Raw genomic sequence first — 27,028 nt, 5'->3', positions numbered from 1 at the left:
GAGAGTAGACTACTAGCATGTGGTGTGCATGGGTACCCTGCAGAATAGTTTATAGAGGGAAGAGAGAACTTGTTACTTGCTGGGTTGTTAAAGTGGAGGTCAGTTAGGAGAGTTTCTATGGGAGTGTTATTTTTAAAATTCAATAAATAAGATTGTAGATATTACTCAAAATTCACTTCAGAACCTTATTACGATATAAGCATGCATTTGTACATAGTTGTAACCAGAATGTACATGTCTTACCTTCTATTTTTTTCTGTTGAAATGATCACATCATCAAACTTTTGAAGAGCAGATTCATTTTATGAATACTGTTGAAATTACTCATAAACCTATATCTGTTCAAGGAAAGTAATGTAGAGGAAAACTGGCTTCAGTCAACCTAGCAAATAAGAAAGAGAGCTGGGAATAGAGCGTTTCCTTACAGACTGCCCTTACAGAAGTTTTTTAAGGAGTCAAAACTGAATTGGCAACAAGGAATGTATCTCTGGGTGATAGGTTTAAATTTAGAGACTCATCTACTTGACCTAGAGAGTTATTCTAGACAAAAGAATTTGTCTTCTGCTTTAGGAATATTGTTAACCTCATTTGATTCACCACCCACTGTCCACTTTTGCCCCACAGCTCTGCTTCTTAGGTGATAAAAAAGTGCTCCACTATACGTCCAATATGCATTCTACAAGTTTTGATTGTGAAAATGCACAAGTGCAGGTAATAACAACAACCATTTGGCTTACATGATGGTAAGATACACCAATTTCAGAGAAGTTACAATGTGAAAAAATGCTTATCTTAGAATTGGTGATATATGGTATTTAGTATAAGCTAGGGGAAAACACAAAATTATGGTCCCTTGATAAATACTTTAAGGATCTTTCTTTGAAACTAAGATTTTAAATAGTTCCTTGGTTAGGAACTCTTTGCATCCAGAAGCAATGGCCTCAAGATTCCAGGTGGGAATTCTTTTCTAAAGTGGGAAGGGGCAGTAATGAAAGGGCAGCATGAGGTCTTAAAAGAGTAAGGCACAGTAGCCTTCTCAAACAGCTCAGTAGTAGGGACCTGAAAATGAGCATCTATAAACTGGATCCCTTTTTCATGCTCAAGATACTTGCACCCCCATTTGAAGATCTCTACGCTAGGCCACCAGTAGCACTCCTGGGTGCTGGCAGGTTCAGGTTCCCACCAGATCTGACTTTGGGTTATGGCTCATTCTTGAGTAATTCTCCATAACCTAGCCAGGCCAGATTATGGAGGCTCCCCTTTCAAGGTCATCCTCTTCATTCAGTTTAGTGGCAATGATACATGGAAACTACAGTGGCACTTTTGACTCCCAGAGGTAGGTGTTTTCTCCCTTATTCACTTAAAGCAGTTGTTGTTTTTCTTCTTCATTACCGAAAGAGGTCTACGGTCCCATAAAAGAGATTTGCTCTCACTGCCTCCCTACTGGAGTTGAAGAAGGAAGGCCGAGAGTCAGTGAAGACACCAGGTCTGTGGAATGGTGAGGAGAGGCAGGTAGGCGGTCAGGGGAAAAGGCTCACCTCCTCCAGGGATCCAGGCTTTAGAGAGGGCAGGCCTAGACTGAGCTTAGAACCACAGCCAAAGCAGGCAAGCTCCACCAGTGGGAGGACTCTGCCTCGGCAGGTGACTGGGGAATGTGCTTCAGTATGTACCAGTCAGCAACACCGGCCCAAGCGTGAAGTCTTCTTGAAGTGAGGGCTTGAAGCCAGATGGGGTAATTTTTGAGGGGATGGAGAAGGGAAAGGAGGACCAGAAAGACAGGAAAATAGCTCCCTACTTCCTCCCCCACCCCTAAATATGGATCTGTAAATTGAGAAGCAGGTGCTGGCAGTGATTACGATATTCAGTCTTTCAATACCACTTAAGTGCTAATGACTCATTTTCTCTCTCTAATCCTAACCCTCCCTGAACTCCATGCTGGTCTATCCAATTGCCTATTCAGCGTCTCCACTTGGATGTCTAATAGACATGTACAAAACTGAACTCTTGATTCGAACCTGCTCCCCACAAACTTGTGCCTCCTGCTGTTTTATCATCTCAGTAAACAGCACCACAATGACCAGTGCACAGCTCAGTCAGGGCCCTTGATTCTTTTCTTTCTCTTGCATGCCACATCTAATTGATAGAGCAATCCTCAATTATCTTGAAAATATACTCTGAATCCAATTATTTCTCACCTCCTTCAACCCCATCCCTTCTAGCCCAGACCCCCACCATCTCTCACCTGGACTGTTAAACTAGCCTCATAACCATTCTCCCACATTCCAGTCTTTCTCTCCCACAGTCTCCTTCCTGTGTGTCTGTGACCCTTTTAAAGTAAATCATATTTGTCATTCTCTTGCTTAAAACTTTCCAGCAGCTTTCCATCCCACTAGAACAAAAGCTGAATTCCTTGCTATGGCCTACATGGCCCTGATAATCTGGCCCCTGGTTTCCTCTTTGTCCTCATTTCCTTTCATGTGTACTCTGCCTAATGTGCTTGGGCTACACAGCCTTTTTGGCTATTTCTCACACGCCTCCATTTTGTTCTCATGTCAGGGAATTAATTCCCCCAGGAATACTTCAGCTTGGAATGATCTTCCCCCAGGGCCTTTCCTAGTTTCCATATTCAACATAGCTCTCCACCCCATCACTATATATCCTTCTGCCATACTTTATTTTCTTCATGATTCTTATCATTACCCAACATTATGCTACTGTATTAGCCTGCTCGGGCTTCCATAACAAAATACCACAGACTAACTGGCTTAAATAACAGAAATTAATTTTCTCACAATTATGGAGGCTAGAAGTTCAAGGTCAAAATGCCATCAGGATTGGTTTCTTGTGAGGTCTCTTTTCCTGGCTTGTGGAAGGCTGCCTTCTCATCGTGTCCTCATGTGGCCTCTTCTCTGTATGTGCATGGAGGGAGAAGTTTAGGGGGTCTCTGGTGTCTCTTCCCCTTCTAAGGACACCAGTCCTATCAGATTAGGGCCCCACCCTTGTGACCTAATTTAACCTCAATTCCCTCCTTAAATGCCTTATCTCCAGATACAGTCACATGGTGGGTTAGAACTTCAAACATGAATTTTGGGGGGTGGGGGGCACACTTCAGTTCATAATAGTTACATATAATTGTTTACTGGCTGTCTCCATTAGAAAAAAGCTGTAATAAGGCAAAGACTGTGTATTTTGATCAGCACCATATCCCTAGTACCTATTAGTCCTTGGCCCTGGTGGGCTTCCAGTGATGACTGTTGAATAAATGAATCATATAATAAATGACTGAATGGATAAAGCCTGAAAGTGATGTCCACCCAGATCTCTATCTGGCTGGCTTACAATTTCCCCATGTTTGTTACTTTTTGTATCCCTCTCTATATTCCCAGGATGATTATCAGCAGGACTCTAATGAAAGGGGATATGGGTCTTGATTTAGGAGGACTACAAAGCATTTCTGTTTACTCAGGAGACCAGCTTTAAGGGCATCTTTTCCCAAGTGACCACCCTGGCTGCCCAGGAGCTGCCAGACAACCTGCATTCATTCTCATTCGAATTTCTTGGCTCATAATGTAGCCTGAGGACTCTGAGGATAAAAGCAAACTCTTCAGCAACCACAAAGGAGTTAAGGAGAAAAGGGGTAACTCATTCTTGGAGGGACAGAAGGGACGATACCAGTTACTTTAAAGTAGATGACAATTTGAATAAAGGTGCAGATTTAGTGAAATTCTGCTTTCCATAAGAGATAGTTAACAGGCAATCTGTTTAGGTACAGTGCCTTTGAGATTAATTTTACCAAAGTAAAAATATCACTTTATTGTTTATGGACAAATTAGTGAATTTTCCCTCCTTTACCCCAATAAAGAGAGAATTCTGATTTAAAAAAAAAAAATACACTTAGCTGGTTCAGTTTGTTTCTCTGAGTTCCATTTCTGTGAAGGTTTGTTTTTTTGACACTTTTCCAAACCTTCAGCTGCTTGTAGCATGCTGATGAGTGGGAGATCTTTCAACTGTGGGAACCTTGATTTTCATGCAAAGACTGATGTTTTGCAAAATGTACCTTGTTCAGATGCCAGATAGGCCTTAAAAAGTAGAGCAAGTCACAAAGGGTGCTTTATGCCTGTCTTCTGGGGCCGTGGCACTAGGATAGGTTTTGTAACCTGTATAAATGCTTCAGGTTCAATACATTTCATATCTGACGTTAGGAAGGGCTTATGAAAGTTTCCTGCTCATTTGCTTGGGTTTAGCAACAATGTATGTCAAAGAAATTGTAAGAACTGATTTTATTAATATTACTCTGAGGAAAGATATGACTGGGAATTGTATTCTTCACAGAGAACCATAATGTTAGACACTTTCTTTGAGGAGTTCAGAGTACCTCAGAACTGGCATGTTTTCAGTACATGGAGACTGAAAATTTAATTTTCTTGGGAATTCCCCGGTGATCCAGTAGTTAGGACTTGGCGCTTTCACTGCAGGGTCCCAGGTTTGATCCCTGGTTGGGGAACTAAGATCCTGCAAGCTGCAAGGCCAAAAAAAAAAAAAAAAAAAAAAAAATTAATTTTCTTAACCTTTGAGATCAGGGACTTTACTCAATCACTGCCCACTAGTGGGAGAAATGAAACACAATAAGGAGGCAAAGACACTGTACTCCTGTTAGGAAGGAGAAGCAACATATGGGACTGTGGGAAAGCAGTGTAAAGCAGCAAAAAATTAAACAATGTTGGGGGGAACCTGAGTGAAAAGGAATACAGATGGAACAAATCAATAATTCTACTCCTTCTTCTTTCCCAACCATTGTAAAACTGAGGAAAATATTTTTTTCCTCCAAGCACCAAACACTGAAAAATAAGGACTGTTAGGAAACCCGTGGGAATTGGAGTAGTTGGGAAGATTTTTATAAGGTGTGGGTAAGAGAGGATGAAGGTTCAATTATTTATTCAACAAATATTTGTTGAGTGTCAATTTTATGCAAGGTCTGAGAAGAAACAAAATTAAGACATATTCTTTACTCCAACAAATAAAAGATGAAGGAATTATTTTTATCATTTAAATCATAAATGCAATCTGGATCTAGATAAATCGTCACTGCACTTGCATCGTTTACCATCACAGGAGGATTATCAAAGAAGGTAGGGTTTGATGGCATTTAACCAAGCCAGAATTTCCAAGGTAACACTTTAATCTTGTTAGTGAACTTTCATTTGCCCGATTTGTGGGTGGCATTAGCTTAAGAAAAGTTAGTGGAGTTCCATGATAAAAATAATATATGGAAAAAAATGGGTGTCATACGTTACCAGGACAAAATCAGTCATTTCCCTCATCTTACAGGACATTTTGCTGAGTCCCTCGGTGTGTTCTCTCTGGTGGAAGACGATAACCGAGAGCGGTTAATGGGGCAGATGCTCTGTGAATAGAAAGCACTATGGCATATTATTTACAAACATGGATCTGGAATCTAAACTTATTCAACTGCTGGCTCAGCCAACTGTAGTTTAGTTCAGTTCTTGTAGCCTCATTTTCCTTATCTGTGAGTTAACGATAGTAAACCTACCTCACAGGGTTGTGAACCTAGGGTATCTGAAGGGTTTAGCATAGTGCCTACTATTTAATAAATGTTCAAGAAGTGACAGCTGTCATTTTTATTTTTATAAAAGAAGAGTCTGGGATAGCCTATTATCTGAAATTCAAAGAATAATGACACAAGATTGTTCACAACTGGCTTTTTGGGGGTGAAACCCTTTCTTGGAGGTGGTTAATTGAAGTTTTTCCAACAAATGATTTCTCAAGATGGCTTAAGAATATATATATATATATATAAATATTTATTTATTTGGCAGCACCAGGTCTTAATCACGGCACATGGGATCTTTAGTTGCGGCACGTGAACTCTTAGTTGCAGCATGTGGGATCTAGTTCCCTGACCAGGGATCGAACCCGGGCCCCCTGCATTGGGAGCGTGGAGTCTTAGCCACTGGACCACCAGGGAAGTCCAAGATGGCTTAAGAATATTAATAACTATAAGTATGGAAAACTAATCTAGGGGAAAAACAACTTCCAATCTCCTTGACCAATTATTAATATTTTTCTAATCTATGGGATAATATTTGGACCTCTGATAGAATTCTTAAATGAGTAAATTGGTTTTTACTGCTATTAAAGACCACTGGTGACTAATTGGCGAACTAGTATTTTACTGAGGACACAGAAGCTTTTAGAACCCAACAAAGTTCACTATTTTTGGCTGTATTACTGAGTGAATTTAGATAGTAAAGCAGATTTGACTTACTGGGCTTTACAGTCTACTTTGCTGGACTTTCAAGGACGTTTGATTTTTAGTATTATATATTTACAAAATGAAAATTATGTTTGTGCTTCAGGCAAATATACAGAAAGCGATATTTTTTCTTAAATTCAGGCAAAGCATAATTTATTCTATTGAAAGGTGCTGGAAAGCAATTTAACAGATTTGAAATATATAATGTAGTATATGATTAGATGTGAGATGTTTAGCATTATTTCATAGTCTCACAAGTGTCTTCCACAGTTGAGATGATTACCATTTCCAGAACTTCTGCTTGATTCACTTGCTTTTGAAGCACACTTTTTGTTTCAAATATAAAAAATTCTAAAATTCTTAAAAGTTTACAAACAGGTGTGGATGTAAAACACTACAAGCCCTATATTCCATTTGTTAGTAATTCTGACTTTCTTCTTTGCATTTTATAAGTTTTGAGACTGTCAGGCCTGCCTTTATTTTCTTTAGGTGTTAAAGAGTGGAATTCTAGTCTTCAGACTGTAGTTCTTTTGAATGCAAGTGAGGAAAACATGCTCATTCTTCCTAATCACTGCAAAAAAGCATTAGTATACTGTGTTATTACTAATAGAGAAGACTTGTAAGATACCAGGATCACAGTGATTGAAGCCATGACTGATGAAAGTAACCTGTTAACCTCTCACCTTAATTCTGATTGGTTATATACCTAATGTGTGGTCTCAATGCTAATATTTAAAGTGACAATTCAATTTTCTGAAAGGTGATGGAGGTATTAATTTAGTTACTCTACAATGCTGTAATATGGGAAAAGTGAAGAATAATGGTATCCCCACCAGCTCCTCTACACATGTAACACCCACTCTTCCCCTCAAGATCTTTTGTGTTTTATTACATGAAACCTGATTCATGAATGACTGTGTGCACCAGTGTCAGTCCACATATTAAATATTAGTGAAGCTTAATTCCTCTTTTGCAGATGAAAACTTAGGAGAATTTCTAGTATTTTCTTCCCATAATCCACTGGATCATCTCGCCTGCTTGTACAACCTACTTAGAGACTACTGGCAACTGAAATAAAGCATGCTCTTGGTACGTAGTGGTCCATGGTTTCTCTACTACCCCTGTCAAACAACTGAAAAAAAGAAATGGAGAAATGGATTTTCCTTTAAGCCATGTCACCATGGCAACATATATTTTGAAAACTTTTACCTCAACAGCTCATCATAACATATAACATACACACATATGAAAATAGTTCTATTTGTATGTTCAAATGGAAATGTAAGCCCTGGTAAGTAAAATTACCCAACACTAGGAAGAGAGTTTAAAATCACTTTCTAGTATAGCTGATATTTATTTTCATTTGAAACTCTGATTGCAAATACTATTTATTCAAAATTCAAATCTTGACTCTTATTTTCCTTTTTAGATTGAGACCTTTTATGTTAGCTATTTGGAGCTAGTGGGTCAATAATTTGGCCTGATTATGTACTATGAAGTTTAAGCTTTGTCACAAATCAGGTCAGGCCTTTTTGTATATCAGACTGACTGAAAAGGATAGTTCACCAAGGACTGTACACAAAGCTTACTATTCAGTTTAGCTGAGATAATTTGTTGCCCTTTGTTGCCGAAGTCCCTTTAATCAAGGATATAAGGATATAAACAAGGCCCCATCTAGTGGTATCTTGAAAAAAAGCAGGTAAAGCTGAAAAAAGGGGGGGAAAAAAGTCTCCATGTCACAATCTTCCTGTAAAGATGAGCTACTAGTTATTTCCCTGAAACCCTAATCAGGAGGGTTAGTATGTGTGAAATTGTTAAAAGTGAAGTGCCTGAGTCACAGTGATCCTCGATCACTGGAGAATTTATTTAAAATAAAGAGAATCACTCAGGAAACATATTCAAAATGCAGAGTCTTAGGCTCTGGGCTAAAGAATCTGATTTAGCAGCCACCTTAATAGAGATTCCACTTTGAGAAAGACTTCTCAAAGTACATGAGGCATATTGTAGCTGAGCCCTTTTTCCTGCCTACTAATATAGAAGAATGGCTGCACAATCGAGGTAGCAACAAACAATTTAGAGAACAAAAAACTTCATAGACTACTGATAGGGGACCCAAGATTTAGAAGGGCTATAGAGATACCTGGCCTAGCCTTCCTCTCAAAGAAGTTTAAGCTGTTAGCCAAGACAGAAGACTGACTTAATTTTTATTATGACTTCTATTTTTAAGAATCTTCTGTAGTAAACTATTCTAATACAGTTTTTCAGATATTTCCCCCCTCTCTTACAAAAGAAAGAGTTTGGCCTCAATATTCCCCAAGTATTTTTTTGGCACTAAGCTTTCACAGTTCTCTCTCCTCTCCTATACCTATAATCTAAATGTGAAAGTAAACCTGTTTGTCTTAATTAATTGATTTATAAATATAATTCTATACTTTATTAAAGAATTAAATTTTAATGGCTTTGGTCTCTGATCTTATTATGTTAATAGGAGACAAGGGAGATATTAGGAAATAAACTAACACTTACTGGGAACCTGCTAGGCTTTTTATATACAGAGAAAATTAATGCACTGATACAACCACCTTATGAAGTAATAAGTAGTCTCTCTACAATAGAGGAAGTGAGGCTCAAAGTGGTTAACTGCTGTCTAGGATCACACATCTAGTAAGTTAAAGAGAGTATCTGGATTTAGGTTTGAATTCGAAGTGCATGCTATTTCTACATGTGCTGCTTCCTACTAAAATCTATAGATAGCCTTCCAATAGTCAATTATATTAACTGTTTCTCAAACTAAAATATCTTTGACCAGAACTGCTGAGAAGGAGGAAAAGGAAAGTACCTTATGGGTACTTTTCTGCCCTTATTTAGACATGTATGTCTAAAATACAACAGGATGATGTTGTGTGAAACAGAGTAATGGAGAAAATAAAGAAACTGTATAATCTGCCATTGACTACATGACAACACTGCTTGTGGACATTTTATTCACTTTAAAATAAATATTGTGCTGTAAAACTGTCCGGAACTAAAATCTGTAGTATATAGTAGGCAAGTACAAAGGATAGCCAGCACAGTGTGTTTTGTTAAGATAAATCATTCTAAATCTAAATCTAAATCGAAAGAGAAGAATCACCGACTGTCTATACCAGGTACATATTTTGGGGGGAAACACACTCATATCAAGGAGAGAGAAACAGATAAAAGTTCTGAGAGATAAGCAACCTATTGTAAATAAGAGTTTCTTGAGATTAACAGAGGAGAAGAAAACTTATATGTGAGGCTTTACTGTGTGTCCAGTTTCTAGTTTAATACCTGGTAGAGAGCAGTTGCTAAATAAAAATTTGTTGAAAGGATTTCAGGCACTAGAAATTACATATTTAACACAGTCTCTCATTTAAACAACCTCCTATCAATTTCTTTCTTCATTATCCTTACTTTATTAGCTAGTGTATATACTATAATTTACATAATAAATCTATTATTTTAAAACTTTCAATAGGTACAACGATTATGACATTTCATTAGGATGGACTCTAAATTGCTCGGACAGGATTTATTTTGGAATCACATTATCCAAGCAAAGAAAAACACACAATCAGTTCATAAGACACAACAAAAATGAAAAAGGTGAAACAAAACATCTGCCTTAGAAGTTTATCAATAACCTCTTATGTACACATACATATTCACAAAGTGGTTGAGAGTCCTTTTATACAATCCTTTAGATGCAGTCCAATGACTGAGAGCTCTATAATGGGACACATGGTCAGACAAATCATCATGACTTCCAATGATCTTTTTTTTTCCCCTGAACTTTGTTACCCTTTAGTTGGGGAGAGAAAGAAGTCCATTTTCGTCTGCTGTATCTAAGATTTTACAGATCACTGGAGATTCAACCTAAAGAACAACAACAATAAAACCATTAAAAAGCTGCTAAGCTGAATACTTTATTCAGTATTTTTCTGCTGAATGAATACCTATAAATTTGATAAATGTATTTGAGTCCTTGTTTTGGATAAACCATCCAATGTTATTTCTACAAATTGAGCTTTTTAGAAAACATTTAGTCATCCAAATAAAATACCAGATAGGTAGAGAAGGTATTTTTATCTTTAAGTAAAAGAGATGAGAGAGAAAAGGAGTAAAGGACAAGAATAAGAGAGAAATACATAGCTAGGTCTTATATAACAAAAACATAGCAGAATATGGCAAAATAATAAGTTGTACAATTCAAGAAAAAGGTAAAAAGAATACAATCCAAAAATGGGCCAGGTGTTAAAATGATCAGATTTAAGATAATTATAATAAATATAATGAAGGAAATAGTGGGAAAGGTAGACAACATGTGTGAATAGATGGGGGATTTTAGCAGAAATGAAACCATAAAAAAGAACCGAATGGAAATGTTAGAAATGAAAAATATATCAGATACAAATTCATTCAAAGAGGTGGACAGGACACAGCAGAGGAAAGAATCAATGAACTTGAAGACAATTCAATAGAAATGACATGACCTAAATTGAAACAAAGAAGGTAAGAATAAAATAAAGGGCCTGAGATTTGGTGACAACTTCAAACTAACATGTTTAATCAGGGTCCCAGAAATAGAAAAAAGGTGGGGCAGAAGAAATCTTTGAAAAGATGATGGCCAAAATTTTTCCAAACCTAATGAATTATATCAACCCACAAACCCGAGAAGCTCAGTGAACTCCAACCAGGATAAATAACAAAGAAAACCACCCTTACGTATCGCATAACCAAAGGTAGAACCATATTTCTAGAAGGAAGTAGAAGATAATACCTTCATGACTTTGGGGTGGCAAAATTTCTTAAAACAAAAAAAATCATTAGCAATAAAATGGGAAAAAGATTGATAAAATGAACTTCATCAAATAAACTTTTGCTCATCAAAAGGCAGTAAGAAAAAGAATAGTCAAGACACAGATCAGGGGGAAAATGTGCAATTAAAATAGAAAAAACTCATATCCATTACATATTTGAATTCCTAGAAATAAATAATAATAAGACAGACAACAACAACAAAAATGGGTAAAAGACTGAGAAAGACTCTCTCCTTGACCAAATGATAGTAAGGCTCCCCTGAGCCCTCTTTTTGACTAGGCCTCTTTTTGTTCCTGGGCCTGCCAAGTCCAGTTGCAGCAGTAATTCTGATAAGTCAGTTTAGAGAGAATCCCTCACTCTCAATATCTAATCACCCTCCATATCTGATCAAATTCCTCCTCTCTCACTTTTGATATCTGATCTTCCTGGCCTGCCTTCAGCAATAATTCTCTTAAGTCAGTTTAGCAAGAATCCCCTACCCCTGATGTCTCCTTTTAGTAATTTGCCATACACTGACTACTCCCCAACACCCCATTCTGCTTGTTGGCTATGTATCCCTGGCTGTCTTGGCTGTATTTGGAGATGAGCTGACTCTCTCTCCCCTATTGTGATAGTCTTGACACTTGTGGCAATAGTCCTGAATAAAGTCCTTACTGTTTTTGTGTCAGAATAATTTTTTCTTTAAAAAGACTTGGCTAGACACTTCACCAAAGAAGGTATACAGATGAATAATCACATGAAAAGGTTTCAAAAACACTTTTCATATGGGAAATGCAAATTAAAATCACTAAAATGGCTAAAATAAAAAAGACTGACAACACCAAATATTGGTAAGGATGTGGAGCAATTGGACTCTCATATATTGCTGGCAGGAGTAAAATGATGTAAACAAAGGCTGAGTCTAAAAAACATGCTGAGTCAAAGAGGCCAGGCATAAAACATTATAGACTATATGATCCCATTCATATGGAATCAAAAAAGAGGTAAAACTGATCTATGGTATCAGAAAACAGAAAGGAGTATCTTTGGGAATTGAGGGGTATTGACAGGAAAGGGGTATAAGAAAATTTTCTGCAGTGATAGATACCTTGTTTTGGGTAATAGTTAAATGGGTACATAAAACTGTCAAAACTCATCACACTCAACACTTAAGAACTTTGCATTTTACTTTATGTAAATTATACCTCAATAAAAAAATGTCAATTTTTACAAGTAGTATGAGGGCTATATTAAACTTTGGAGACCACTGAAGGTCCTTTCTAGACTTAATGCTAAAAATTAAAATGTGGCCCCAAACTGAATTCCTGAGTATTAGTTTTTCACTTACCCCAAGGATATACTGACAGGAGTGAGGCTCTAGCATATATACAGTAACAGCATGAGGAGAATCTGATTCTTTACACCTAAAACAGAGAGTACTTTAAGGCACTGCCCAAATGATACAAAATTATTTTAAATTGTTTTCCTCTCAAGGATAAAAATGCCTTTTAAGTGATTCTGTATAATTTAATAAATAATTGAAATAATTTAATTTGATAATAACTTTAACATAAATAAATAACAATTATATCACAATTATGATTTTACTATTTTATAATAAAACAGTATTTTATGACAAATCCATAAATTATTATGAATAAATATAATTATCCATAATTATATATTTATATAATCTTTTGCCCATAGGAAGCAGACTAAAGAGAAAGGCATAAAGCATGATTTGATGGTCTAACTTACTTTAGTTTTACAGTCACTTGTCTTGGTTTGTCAGTTATATCACAAATATCTCCATTCCCATAAAAATGTGACACCATCCTGAATCAGAAAAACACACAACCTTTATTAAACTAAAACTTCACTCATTCAGAGTAATTGTAATGGGTAGGGTGAGAAGATGGTTAGAGGGATCAGTTTTGCATTAGTTAAAAAAAAAAATCTGACTATAAAATACTCCTTAAAAATACATATTTTTAAGGTTATGTCACAGAGAAAGTCTTTCAGCTTCTATAAAGAATACAAAGTTGAGATACTTCTTAGTGGTTTAATTAATAAGAATGATCTTTCACTTGCACATTATTTATTTGTATACAAATAGTTACGGTTAAATTGCTTTTAAAAAAGTTTTCTTTTAAAGCTAACCATTTCCCCAGCCCTGTATATTGTTTCCTTTGTGGAACGGTTTCCCTGTCTTCCCATCCTCCATTCAGCTCCACTCATTAAAATACTGTAATGCAGGTGTACAAAGGTAAAGCCTAGGCTAAGCTATAAATTCCAAAGAGCAGGAACCAAAGAAAAGTTTTAATTTTGCTAGCCTCACACTCCTATGCTTCAATATTTGTTGCACATGATACCATGAGCTATTTTCACTTGAAACATATGAACATTTAAAAAATCGATCCGTTTAGTATATTAATACTTAAATACCTATCTCTTAATTTTGCTAATTTTGATTTTGGTCAGTCCAAGAAGTCAGCACATTCTGAAAACAGACTCTCTCAATACCATCTATGCTAGGAAGGACAAAGTTAACATCTGAGAAGGAAAAAGAATGAATAATTTAAAATTCACTGAGTAATGGACTATAAGAAAAGCTAAAGTTTAGTTATTCTTGGGAAAGAAGAGATTAATTTACTTCTGCTATAACAAGATAAACCTAATAGCCCAAAAGAGATGTGAGGTAGTTTTTCAAAAAACCATTGTTTAACAATTTTCAACCATTACCCCACGTTAAGTAACAAAGGGAAATGCTGGAGTACATTTAAATAGAGTTAAGTAACTTAAAGTGGTAGCGATTACACATGAAGGGGGAAAATGTTTATAACAGCCTTAGACCTAATACCTGGAATTGTACCAGTGTTACTAACGCCACCACCACTCTCATTACCATACACCACCACTGTCAAAGGCAGCAGCCAAAGTTTATTGCATGCAATTGCCAGGCACTACACTTTACATGAATTACCTCATTTAAATGTCATAACAATTCTCTGAGGCAAATACTACTAGACAAGAAAAGTGAGGCTTACGAAGATTATGTAATTTGCCCAAGGTAGTAAGTGAATCGCCAGTATTTGAATACAGGGTATCTGACTTCAGAAACTGTGCTCTTAACTATTACACTATGTTGTTCCCTCTCGAAAAGAAAACTAACCTAAAAAATGTCCCTGAGAAAAGCTGACCAGGTATTTTACTTTATGTTTTTCAATATTCTGAGTTTTAAATATTCTAAGATCTAAAGGCAAATAAAGTTAATATTTACCTGACTGTCTGGGTACCATCGTCTTGAAGGTGATAGGCTCTAGCAGTATTCTTCTTAGCCCATTCAATATGTTCTTCTTGGTTCCATGTCCCCACAACCACAGAGGTTTTCCCACTATCCTTGTCCTAATATATAAAAAAATATTTGTGACAATGCATGCTTGACATCAAGGTGACATTTATGCTGATGGCCTACAAGCTATAGATCTTATCTTCATCTGCACACTGGATATCTATGTTTAGACGTGATAATGTTAGTCAAACTTCTCAATGAGTAGAAATTTGAGCTCATTATTCTTTACTCCTTGTTTCTCTGAATTATGAAACTAGTACTTTCTAGTCAGGTTAGGTCCCGATGTAGTTATTTTTGACTCTTCTATTTCCTTTCTCTCCTACATTTTTCAGTCCTGTCAATTATTTTCCTGGAAATGTTCTTGGCTTCACTCTTTCTCTACATGTCCATTGCCAACATCTCACTCCCAACTAAGAGTTTAATCTCTCATACCTAGATAATACAACCACATACTACTGTGATTCTTCCTTAAATATTTGGCCTCTATCTCTTACCCTGCAGCCACACTGAGCCTATCTTCATACTACTCTTTAAAATGCAAACCTTCAAGTTATACTAGTTTTCACACTACTCATTTGACACGATGCACTATATATTGTCCTATATGTGGACTTCCTTCTCTCTCATTTTCCTTCCGTTCCTTTTCCTTCCTTTTCTTCTTTATATTTTATGCCAGGGACCATGCTGGGCACTAATATACATCTGATTAGTAGAACTAAAAACCCTTACAGAAGCAAAGGAAACAGCCACAGCCACTGCTACAGTGGAGCTTATTGCCTAGTGGAAGAGAGAGCCATTAAACATTCTTTTAGCAACTACACTGTAAATTCCTAGAGAGACAGGGATTAGAGCTGCACAGTTTAAGAGGTTGGATATGAAACAAGAGTGCCTGGGTTTGAATTTTAGTTTCACCATTTACTACCTATGTGATTTTAGGCAAGTTACTAAATCTTTGCTTCAGTTTCCTCATCTTGGAGTAAGAATACTCATCTCTTAGGACTGTTATGAGCATTAAATGAGTTGATATGTGTAAAGTACTTAGAACAATGCCTGGTATACAGTGAGCACTATATTTGTTAGCTACTATTATTTTTCTGTCTCCCAAAGCTCCTACCAGAGTTCTTCAAGAAGTTCTAGGGACTTCCCTGGTGGTCCAGTGGTTAAGACTCTGTGCTCCCAATGCAGGGGGCCCCTGTTCGATCCCTGGTCAGGGAACTAGATCCCACATGCTACAACTAAGAGCCTGCATGCTGCAACTAAAGATCCCACACACACTAATGAAGATCCCGCATGCCGCAACTAAAACCCGGTGCAACCAAATAAATTTAAACAAAAAGAAAAAAAAAAAGGAAAAAAGAAGTTCTAGGTTACATGACCTTGGCTAGTGTTGGCAAGTGTATACGAAAACAGCCATTGTTAATGGAAATGTAAACTGGTCCAACCCTTTGGAAGGCAATTGTTCAGTATGCATATATTTTGACCTAGCAAATACATTTCTAGAAATGTGCCCTATGAATATACTTGCAAAAGTTCACAAACACAACTATTTAAAAATGCTCACTAAGATGCTGTCACAGCAAAAACTGGAAACAACTCAAAGGCTCATCAATAGACGTCTGGCTAAATATACTGTGGGTATGGACATAATCCTCTGAACATGCTGAAAAAAATAAGATCAGCTGTTGCTGGCATGGAAAGATCTCCAAGATACTAGGTGAAAAGAGTAAGTGCTGAGCAGTGCATTTAGTATATCCCTTCTGTATAAATAAAAAGGTTGTATCAACATTTACATATAGGCATTTTTTCCCCTTGTGGTGGGTTAGCTAAGAAAATGTTAACAGTTGTTACTTTTTGAAAAATTTTATTTATATTTAAAATTTTATTTATTTATTTAATTTATTTATTTTCTGTACCCCTCCCTCCCTCCCCCCAGCCTGAGTGAGCCAGAGTCCCCAAATCAGCTGCTCCTTTTTTTTTTGAATTTTTGAATTTTATTTTTTTATACAGCAGGTCCTTATTAGTCATCAATTTTATACACATCAGTGTATACATGTCAATCCCAATTGCCCAATTCATCACACCACCACCCACACCATCCCACCGCTTTCCCCCCTTGGTGTCCATACGTTTGTTCTCTACATCTGTGTCTCAATTTCTGCCCTGCAAACCAGTTCATCTGTACCATTTTTCTAGGTCCCACATATATGCGTTAATATACGATATTTGTTTTTCTCTTTCTGACTTACTTCACTCTGTATGACAGTCTCTAGATGCATCCACGTCTCTACAAATGACCCAATTTCGTTCCTCTTATGGCTGAGCAATATTCCATTGTATATATGTACCACATCTTCTTTATCCATTCGTCTGTTGATGGGCACGTAGGTTGCTTCCATGACCTGGTTATTGTACATAGTGCTGCAATGAACACTGGGGTGCGTGTGTCTTTTTGAATTATGGTTTTCTCTGGGTATATGCCCAGTAGTGGGATTGCTGAATCATATGGTAATTCTTAGTTTTTTAAGGAACCTCCATACTGTTCTCCATAGTGGCTGTATCAATTAACATTCCCACCAACAGTGCAAGAGGGTTCCCTTTTCTCCACACCCTCTCCAGCATTTATTGTTTGTAGATTTTCTGATGGTGTCCATTCTAACTGGTGTGAGGTGATACCTCATTGTAGTTTTGATTTGCATTTCTCTAATAATTAGTGATGTTGACCAGCTTTTCATGTGCTTCTTGGCCATCTGTATGTCTTCTTTGGAGAAATGTCTATTTAGGTCTTCTGCCCATTTTTAGGTTGGGTTGTTTTTTTTTTAAATATTGAGCTGGAGGAGCTGTTTATATATTTTGGAGATTAATCCTTTGTCTGTTGATTCGTTTGCAAATATTTTCTCCCATTCTGAGGGTTGTCTTTTCGTCTTGTTTATGGTTTCCTTTGCTGTGCAAAAGCTTTGAAGTTTCATTAGGTCCCATTTGTTTATTTTTGTTTTTATTTCCATTACTCTAGGAGGTGGATCAAAAAAGATCTTGCTGTGATTTATGTCAAGGAGTGTTCTGCCTATGTTTTCCTCTAAGAGTTTTATAGTGTCTGGCCTTACATTTAGGTCTTTAATCCATTTTGAGTTTATTTTTGTGTATGGTGTTAGGGAGTGTTCTAATTTCATTCTTTTACATGTAGCTGTCCAGTTTTCCCAGCACCACTTATTGAAGAAACTGTCTTTTCTGCATTGTATATCCTTGCCTCCTTTGTCATAGATTAGTTGACCATAGGTGCGTGGGTTTATCTCTGGGCTTTCTATCCTGTTCCACTGATATATTTCTGTTTTTGTGCCAGTACCATATTGTCTTGATTACTGTAGCTTTGTAGTATAGTCTGAAGTCAGGGAGCCTGATTCCTCCAGCTCTGTTTTTCTTTCTCAAGATTGCTTTGGCTATTTGGGGTCTTTTGTGTTTCCATACAAATTGTGAAATTTTTTGTTCTAGTTCTGTGAAAAATGCCATTGGTAATTTGATAGGGATTGCATTGAATCTGTAGATTGCTTTGGGTAGTATAGTCATTTCCATAATGTTGATCTTCCAATCCAAGAACACGGTATATCTCTCCATCTGTTTGTATCATCTTTAATTTCTTTCATCAGTGTCTTATAGTTTTCTGCATACAGGTCTTTTGTCTCCTTAGGTAGATTTATCGCTAGGTATTTTACTTTTTGTTGCAATGGTAAATGGGAGTGTTTCCTTAATTTCTCTTTCAGATTTTTCATCATTAGTGTATAGGAATGCAAGAGATTTCTATACATTAACTTTGTATCCTGCTACTTTACCAAATTCATTGATGAGCTCTAGTAGTTTTCTGGTAGCATCTTCAGGACTCTCTATGTATTGTATCATGTCATCTGCAAACAGTGACAGTTTTACTTCTTCTTTTCTGAATTGGTTTCCTTTTATTTCGTTTTCATCTTTGCTGTGGCTAAAACTTCCAAAACTATGTTGAATAATAGTGGTGAGAGTGGGCAACCTTGTCTTGTTCCTGATCTTAGTGGAAATGGTTTCAATTTTTCACCATTGAGAACGATGTTGGCTGTGGGTTTGTCATATATGGCCTTTATTATGTTGAGGTAAGTTCCCTCTGTGCCTACTTTCTGAAGGGTTTTTATCATAAACGGGTGTTGAATTTTGTCAAAAGCTTTTTCTGCATCTATTGAGATGATCATATGGTTTTTCTCCTTCAGTTTATTTTTATTTTTGGCTGTGTTGTGTCTTTGCTGCTGCACACGGGGTTTCTTTAGTTGTGGCTAGTGGTGGCTACTCTTTGTTGTGGTGCCCGGGCTTCTCACTGTGGTGGCTTCTCTTGTTGTGGAGCACAGGCTCTAGGCACGTGGGCTTCAGTAGTTGTGGCATGCCAGCTCAGTAGTTGTGGCTCATAGGCTCTAGAGCTCAGGCTCATTAGTTGTGGTGCACGGGCTTAGTTGCTCTGCGGCATGTAGGATCTTCCCGGACCAGGGCTCGAACCAGAGTCCCCTGCACTGGCAGGCAGATTATTAACCACTGCGCCACCAGGGAAGCCCCAGCTGTTACTTTTGAAAAATGGGACAACAGTGGAGGAAAATTTTATTTTCATTCTATATTTCTGGCATATATTCCTTTAATTAAAAAAAAAAAAAGCCACTGGGTATTATCTGGGCTGTACTTAGACGACACTTTATCTTTTTTTGTATTAATAAAAAAAATAAGTAAAACATTAAAGCAGCAAGAATAAATGGAAAGCATAGTGAAATGGAACATCTCAGGCTTAAGTGAAGAATAAAATGTTCTAGTTTACAGACGCCTCATAAATTTGGAGTGATTTAAATGTGGAAAGTGAGTTGATCTTTTCCATTATGATCCATCTTGAAATTTAAGATCGGCTCAAAACATCTCAAGAGGGCAAATACAGTATTTTCTAATTACCAGTTGTAATTTATTTGGGGGAATAAAAAGAGCCTAAAACAGATCAATATTTATTAATGTTTGTTTTCTATGTCTAGTAGTTTACCTTACTAAACAAACTACAACAATGACAAGTAAAACTACTGGGGCTTGAATTTCAGAATTTAAGCAGCTTTGGCTCAAGTGTGGGAGAACACTGATTTATGAAATTATAAATAAAAGGAAGAATAAAGAGCCAGTGCATTTAATCTTAAAACTTATTTTAAGCTTAGATGATATGGTACCTTCTTTTAGTTGAGAAACCTGCTGTATTTATCCTATTTTACTAACTCTAGTGATATACTATGTTACCATTCACTTAATTTAACGATGAGTTATAACAATGACTAATTTCTTGGTCAAAGCTAAAGAGGTTAGTCACTGTAGCTTATTATTCCTCCAGGCTCACAGTAATACAAGAATCTGAGTAGTTAATAAATAACGTTACTTTAAGATGACTTAGTCTTAACTGACACCAAGTTTTCCATTTTCCAGAATTTAGAGACACTTTGATGAATATTTCCGTATTAAAATCATCTTATAATTAAAAGTAACACCAACCCCCACCCCTTTTTTTCCACAAAAGATTTTTGAAACTTTAATCCGCCTAGTGGTAGAGTGATATAAACGCTGTTCTATACCTCATGGTATTGATGTACATGTTTGCCATAGCAGAATTCATATTTCCACCAACCAACACCCTACAGAAAAGGAAACAGATCAAGTTACAGTACATAGAAAGGCATATTGGGGTCTCAATATTGCCGCATGATAGTGATGGACATATATATAATTAAAAAAAAACTGTACTAGCAATAATATGGTTGAAAATCAAAATTAAAAATTACTGATAAACTTAAAAAAATAGACATTATTAGAGAATAATTGCTGTACCGCCCTGGTAAAATAAAGTAAAATGAAAATTCCACTTATAAGTGTATTTCCCACTGGAGTTCTTAGGGGCAAAATTTTACCTTTGTAGATATTAGCTCAAGTTTTAAATGTGATTGCTACATAACCAAGATGTAGGCTACACAATCACTGATGCCCATTCCAGCAATTAGCCAGAATCACATATGAAGTACTTAAATATATATATTTTTGTCAAGTAAACGTCAAGTTTTAGCCTGTGAGTAAAGAGAATATAATGGCTATGCATTGGATTATAATGAGATGCGGAGAGAAAGTGTCCATTGGGAAGCTTCCAGAATCCTGCCATTTCTCTATAGACAAAAAATATTTTTCAGTGCTACTAATGCCCCTTGATAAATAACACACAAGTGAAAGCTGTAATTTAAATATTTAAACTGATGGTTCACTTCTCACCCCGTGAAAGCAGTAGGAACCACTAAGGAATTCTTTTATGAGTTGGTCATCTGTCAATTTGGATATGTGGGTTGTTCCAACTGTGAGCATTGGCTGAGAACCAACAGCAATGGGTTTGTGGATTGCTGGAAATCTCTCTTCCTTAGTTGATTGCATATCTTCCTAAAATTAAATAAACATATGTTTAAGGGCTTCTTTGCCACACAAATTTTTTCAGTATGACTTAAATTATTATTTTTAAAGTTCAGAAAATTTGGAAAAAAAAAAGTCCACTCATTTTTTTTTTAATTAATTAATTTATTTTGGGCTGCATCAGGTCTTCGTTGCTGCATGCGGGCTTTTGCTAGCTGTGGCGAGCGGGGGCTACTCTTCGTTGCAGCACGCAGGCTTCTCACTATGGTGGCTTCTCTTGTTGTGGAGCACGGGCTCTAGGCGCGCGGCCTTAAGTTGTGGCACATGGGCTTAGTTGCTCCACAGCATGTGGGATCTTCCCGGACCAGGGCTCGAACCTGTGTCCCCTGCATTGGCAGGCGGATTCTTAACCACTGCACCACCAGGGAAGTCCCTGTCCACTCATTTTTAATGTGTTTTAAGAAAATGAATTTTGCAACACTTAATAGCATAGAGAAAGCTCTAGGCAAATGTTAGTTCCATCTACCAGTTAGGGGCATGGTGACCTTTCTTAACATAGAGGGATAATTTCCATTTCACATATTTTGTCTCATTATTCTTATTAAATACTTTGCTACATGTTAGATTTTCTGTTTCCACATTTAGTTTTGGAAATGTGATTACTATGGGTAAAGAAAGGATAACAAGCAGGCTAATGAAGAGCTGAGTGGGACAAATATGAATATTAGTTATAATTATTCAAATGTAGCAGGACCTGGTTGTTGCCCTGGAGGAAACTGCAGTTTAATAAAGGAAGGGTACAGGGAATAGCAGATTCACAGAGGTAGGGGTGATTCAAATAGACTTTGACAGATAACTGAAACACGAAGGCTTCACAAAGAGAAAACCCTTGATTAATTCATGAAACATTAATAATTTGTGACTTACGTGAATGCCTGTGTATGTGTTTTGTGTGTGTGCATATGCATGTGAACCTGAAGAAGAGGTAAGAGCAAAGATGTGTGGTATAGTATGATATTTAAAACCAGAGAGAAGCAGGCACTATAGATAGAAAACTATGTAATGCTAAGAAGTTTGGACATTATCTTTTAGGTTTTAGGCAAAGATATGGTATGATCAGATTTTTAAGTAATTACTTTAGCATGGGCAGGGAAGAAGGAATGGTAAGAACAAATCCGGAGGTGGAGAGTCAAGTTAGGAGCTGCAATAGCCCAGGCCACAGACAAAGTGAATCTAACATAAGGGAGTGACAAGTCGGGTGGAGAGGAGAGGACAGTTACGAAAGAGGTTAATGAGTTAGAATCTGGTAGTTAACTGGGTACTCACAGTAAGCAGAGAGGAAATGAATCCAGACCAGAATTGAAGAAGTGAGTGTACCAACTAACTGAATAAAATAATTTAAAAAAATTAAATAGTAAAATGTATAGACTCCTTTTTCACCCGCTGTAGTTGCCATTGACAAACTGTGGTTCTTTTCTTCTTTTTCAGCTTGTAGGATTCACTGGATGGTTACTCTGGAAACCAATGACCTTATCCTCTCTCTCCTCCAATATTAAGAACAAAGATTGCCAAGATGGCTTCTTGTTTTTTGAAAGAACCTTGACTTTTACATATAACTCATTCTACATTCAGAGACTACTACTATGCTCCTGGCAGTATTATAAGTATGGAGTATTAAAAATGAAGCACCGACCCTATTCTTCTGTCTCTGTTTTTTTCTTTTTTCTTTTGCTCTACCCAAGAATCTTACATCAAATTTATGGGGTCTTCAACAATTACAACAGCAACAGTCCTGAGATCAATTTTAAATAACTTTGTGAATCAGCTATAAATCTTCTAGTAGAAGACATACTTTGTAATGCAGTACTTGACCATGTAAGACATTGGGACACTGATACCCATAAAAGTGATCATCTAAAGCAAAAAAAAAAAAAAAAAAAAAAAAAAAAAGCAGCAGACATAGTTACTACTCATAAGGAGCTAAGGTTTAATAGACTAAAGTAATTACTTAGAATACATGAGACCTATAGTAAGGTTAGTGAACAAAAGAATAATAATGCATAGTGAAACCTACAGCTGAGAAAAGGGAAAGAGGTAGGAAGAAGCGAAGCATGACAATTTATTATTCCTTCTTGTGGACAGAACATCTACCTTCATTTTTAAGGAAAACTACTCCAATAAAAGCAAGATGATAGTAGTTTTTGTAGCAGGGTTTGGAAATTCATAAAATAGATTCTTAATAAATCCAGTAATTTCCAAATTAATTTAACATAATAACACAGGCAGAACATCAAACCAAAATTCTGATAGCCAGATATGTATTTTGTTTAAAAAAGAAAAAAATTCTTTATGGTAAAGCTTGATTCACACTTAAAAGGCAACCCACATGCCAGATATCTATATTTTTAAAGAAAAGTTATGTGTAATAAACTAAGTTTCTAAAAAAATTATTCTGAAGTAAAGATGATCAGTTTTAAGTAATTACTCATCCTACAGTATTAGCTAAGATTTTCATGTACTGTAAAGATGCTAAGTGTTTAGAAAGCATTATCATCGGTAGCTTTTTAAAAATAAATTTATTTATTTATTTGGCTGCATTGGGTCTTTGTTGCTGCGCATGGGCTTTCTCTAGTTGTGTTGAGTGGCGGCTACTATTCATTGCGGTGTGCGGGCTTCTCATTGTGGTGGCTTCTCTTGTTGTGGAGCATGGGCTCTAGGTGTGCAAGCTTCAGTAGTTGTGGTACGAGGGCTCAGTAGTTGTGGCACACGGGCTTAGTTGCTCTGTGGCATGTGGGATCTTCCTGGACCAGGGCTCAAACCCATGTCCCCCACATTGGCAGACGGATCTTAACCACTGCACCACCAGGGAAGCCCATCATCTGTAGCTCTTTTTGTTTTCTCTTTTCTTTTTTTTAAAATTTTCTTTATACAGCAGGTTCTTATTAGTCATCAATTTTATACACATCAGTGTATACATGTCAATACCAATCGCCCAATTCATCACACCACCACCCCCAAACCCCCCCGCCGCTTTCCCCCCTTGGTGTCCATATGTTTGTTCTCTACATCTGTGTCTCTATTTCTGCCCTGCAAACCAGTTCATCTGTACCATTTTTCTAGGTTCCACATATATGCGTTAATATACGATATTTATTTTTCTCTTTCTGACTTACTTCACTCTGTATGACAGATCCATCCACGTCTCAACAAATGATCCAATTTCGTTCCGTTTTATGGCTGAGTAATATTCCATTGTATATATGTACCAAATCTTCTTTATCCATTCGTCTGTCAATGGGCATTTAGGTTGCTTCAATGACCTGGCTATTGAAAATAGTGCTGCAATGAACATTGGGGTGCATGTGTCTTTTTGAATTATGGTTTTCTCTGGGTATATGCCCAGTAGTGGGATTGCTGGATCATATGGTAATTTTATTTTTAGTTTTTTAAGGAACTTCCATACTGTTCTCCATAGTGGCTGTATCAATTTACATTCCCACCAACAGTGCAAGAGGGTTCCCTTTTCTCCACACCCTCTCCAGCATTTGTTGCTTGTAGATTTTCTGATGGTGTCCATTCTAACTGGTGTGAGGTGATACCTCATTGTAGTTTTGATTTGCATTTCTCTAATAATTAGTGATGTCGAGCAGCTTTTCATGTGCTTCTTGGCCATCTGTATGTCTTCTTTGGAGAAATGTCTATTTAGGTCTTCTGCCCATTTTTGGACTGCGTTGTTTGTTTTTTTAGTATCGAGCTGCAGGAGCTGTTTATGTATTTTGGAGATTAATCCTTTGTCCGTTGATTCGTTTGCAAATATTTTCTCCCATTCTGAGGGTTCTCTTTTTGTCTTGTTTATGGTTTCCTTTGCTGTGCAAAAGCTTTGAAGTTTCATTAGGTCCCATTTGTTTATTTTTGTTTTTATTTCCATTACTCTAGGAGGTGGATCAAAAAAGATCTTGCTGTGATTTATGTCAAAGAGTGTTCTGCCTATGATTTCCTCTAAGAGTTTTATAGTGTCTGGTCTTACATTTAGGTCTTGAATCCATTTTGAGTTTATTTTTGCGTATGGTGTTAGGGAGTGTTCTAGCTTCATTCTTTTACATGTAGCTGTCCAGTTTTCCCAACACCACTTATTGAAGAGACTGTCTTTTCTCCATTGTATATCTTTGCCTCCTTTGTCATAGTCATAGATTAGTTGACTGTAGGTGCGTAGGTTTATCTCTGGGCTTTCTATCCTGTTCCATTGATCTATGTTTCTGTTTTTGTGCCGGTACCATATTGTCTTGATTACTGTAGCTTTGTAGTATAGTCTGAAGTCAGGGAGCCTGATTCCTCCAGCTCTGTTTTTTTCCCTCAAGACTGCTTTGGCTATCGGGGTCTTTTGTGTCTCCATACAAATCTGAAGATTTTTTGTTCTAGTTCTGTAAGAAATGCCATTGGAAATTTGATAGGGATTGCATTGAATCTGTAGATTGCTTTGGGTAGTATAGTCATTTTCACAATATTGATTCTTCCAATCGAAGAACATGGTATATCTCTCCATCTGTTGGTATCATCTTTAATTTCTTTCATCAGTGTCTTATAGTTTTCTGCATACAGGTCTTTTGTCTCCCTAGGTAAGTTTATTCCTAGGAATTTTACTCTTTTTGTTGCAATGGTAAATGGGAGTGTTTCCTTAATTTCTCTTTCAGATTTTTCATCATTAGTGTATAGGAACGTGAGAGATTTCTGTGCATTAATTTTGTAACCTGCAACTTTACCAAATTCACTGATTAGCTCTAGTAGTTTTCTGGTAGCATCTTTAGGATTCTCTATGTATAGTATCATGTCATCTGCAAACAGTGACAGTTTTACTTCTTCGTTTCCAATTTGTATTCCTTTTATTTCTTTTGCTTCTTTGATTGCTGTGGCTAGGACATCCAAAAGTATGTTGAATAACAGTCGTGAGAGTGGACATCCTTGTCTTGTTCCTGATCTTAGAGGAAATGTTTTCAGTTTTTCACCATTGAGAATGATGTTTGCTGTGGGTTTGTTGTATATGGCCTTTATTATGTTGAGGTAGGTTCCCTCTATGCCCACTTTCTGGAGAGTTTTTATCATAAATGGGTGTTGAATTTTGTCGAAAGCTTTTTCTGCATCTATTGAGATGATCATTTGGTTTTTCTTCTTCAATTTGTTAATATGGTGTATCACATTGATTGATTTGCGTATACTGAAGAATCCTTGCATCCCTGGGATAAATCCCACTTGGTCATGGTGTATGATCCTTTTAACGTGTTGTTGGATTCTGTTTGCTAGTATTTTGTTGAGGATATTTGCATCTATATTCATCAGTGATATTGGTTTCTAATTTTCTTTTTTTGTAGTATCTTTGTCTGGTTTTGGTATCAGGATGATGGTGGCCTCATAGAATGAGTTTTGGAGTGTTCCTTCCTCCTGAATTTTTTGGAAGAGTTTGAGAAGGATGGGTGTTAGCTCTTCTCTAAATGTTTGATAGAATTCACCTATGAAGCCATCTGATCCTGGACTTTTGTTTGTTGGAAGATTTTTAATCACAGTTTCAATTTCATTACTTGTGATTGGTGTGTTCATATTTTCTGTTTCTTCCTGGTTCAGTCTTGGAAGCTTATACCTTTCTAAGAATTTGTCCATTTCTTCCAGGTTGTCCATTTTATTAGCATAGAGTTGCTTGTAGTAGTCTCTTAGGATGCTTTGTATTTCTGCGGTGTCTGTTGTAACTTCTTTTTCATTTCTAATTTTATTGATTTGAGTCCTCTCCCTGTTTTTCTTGATGAGTCTGGCTAATGGTTTATCAATTTTGTTTATCTTCTCAAAGAACCAGCTTTTAGTTTTATTGATCTTTGCTATTGTTTTCTTTGTTTCTATTTCATTTATTTCTGCTCTGATCTTTATGATTTCTTTCCTTCTGCTTACTTTGGGTTTTGTTTGTTCTTCTTTCTCTAGTTCCTTTAGGTGTAACGTTAGATTGTTTGAGATTTTTCTTGTTTCTTGCGGTAGGCTTGTATAGCTATAAACTTCCCTCTTAGAACTGCTTTTGCTGCATCCCATAGGTTTTGGATTGTCATGTTTTCATTGTCATTTTTCCCTAGGTATTTTTTGATTTCCTCTTTGATTTCTTCAGTGATCTCTTGGTT

General features: G+C 36.7%; 1 protein-coding gene across 3 annotated transcripts in view; it reads right to left on the bottom strand.

Moving 5' to 3' along the window:
* Positions 1-4,303: 4,303 nt before the first annotated feature.
* Positions 4,304-27,028, bottom strand: part of ERLEC1 (endoplasmic reticulum lectin 1) — a 39,295-nt gene continuing 16,570 nt past the window's right edge. The window contains exons 9-16 of one of the 3 annotated variants that reach the window (XR_009703688.1): positions 20,742-20,903; positions 20,057-20,116; positions 14,376-14,500; positions 12,854-12,931; positions 12,444-12,519; positions 10,097-10,171; positions 5,295-5,360; positions 4,304-4,519 (exon numbers count right to left, since the gene is read on the bottom strand). Coding sequence is in view for 1 of the 3 variants with exons in the window: in XM_061210436.1 (XP_061066419.1) it covers positions 10,100-10,171; positions 12,444-12,519; positions 12,854-12,931; positions 14,376-14,500; positions 20,057-20,116; positions 20,742-20,903 (573 nt within the window). In the remaining 2 variants the exon portion in view is untranslated. Of the gene's footprint in view, positions 4,520-5,294; positions 5,361-9,269; positions 10,172-12,443; positions 12,520-12,853; positions 12,932-14,375; positions 14,501-20,056; positions 20,117-20,741; positions 20,904-27,028 lie in introns of those variants that run through there. The other 2 variants (XR_009703689.1, XM_061210436.1) reach the window with 2 other exon arrangements.

The sequence above is a fragment of the Eubalaena glacialis genome, chromosome 14, assembly GCF_028564815.1.
Source record: "Eubalaena glacialis isolate mEubGla1 chromosome 14, mEubGla1.1.hap2.+ XY, whole genome shotgun sequence".
NCBI classification, from domain to species: Eukaryota; Metazoa; Chordata; class Mammalia; order Artiodactyla; family Balaenidae; genus Eubalaena; species Eubalaena glacialis.
Note: the sequence above shows the minus strand (reverse complement) of the source record. Positions and strands in the feature narration are given on the sequence as shown.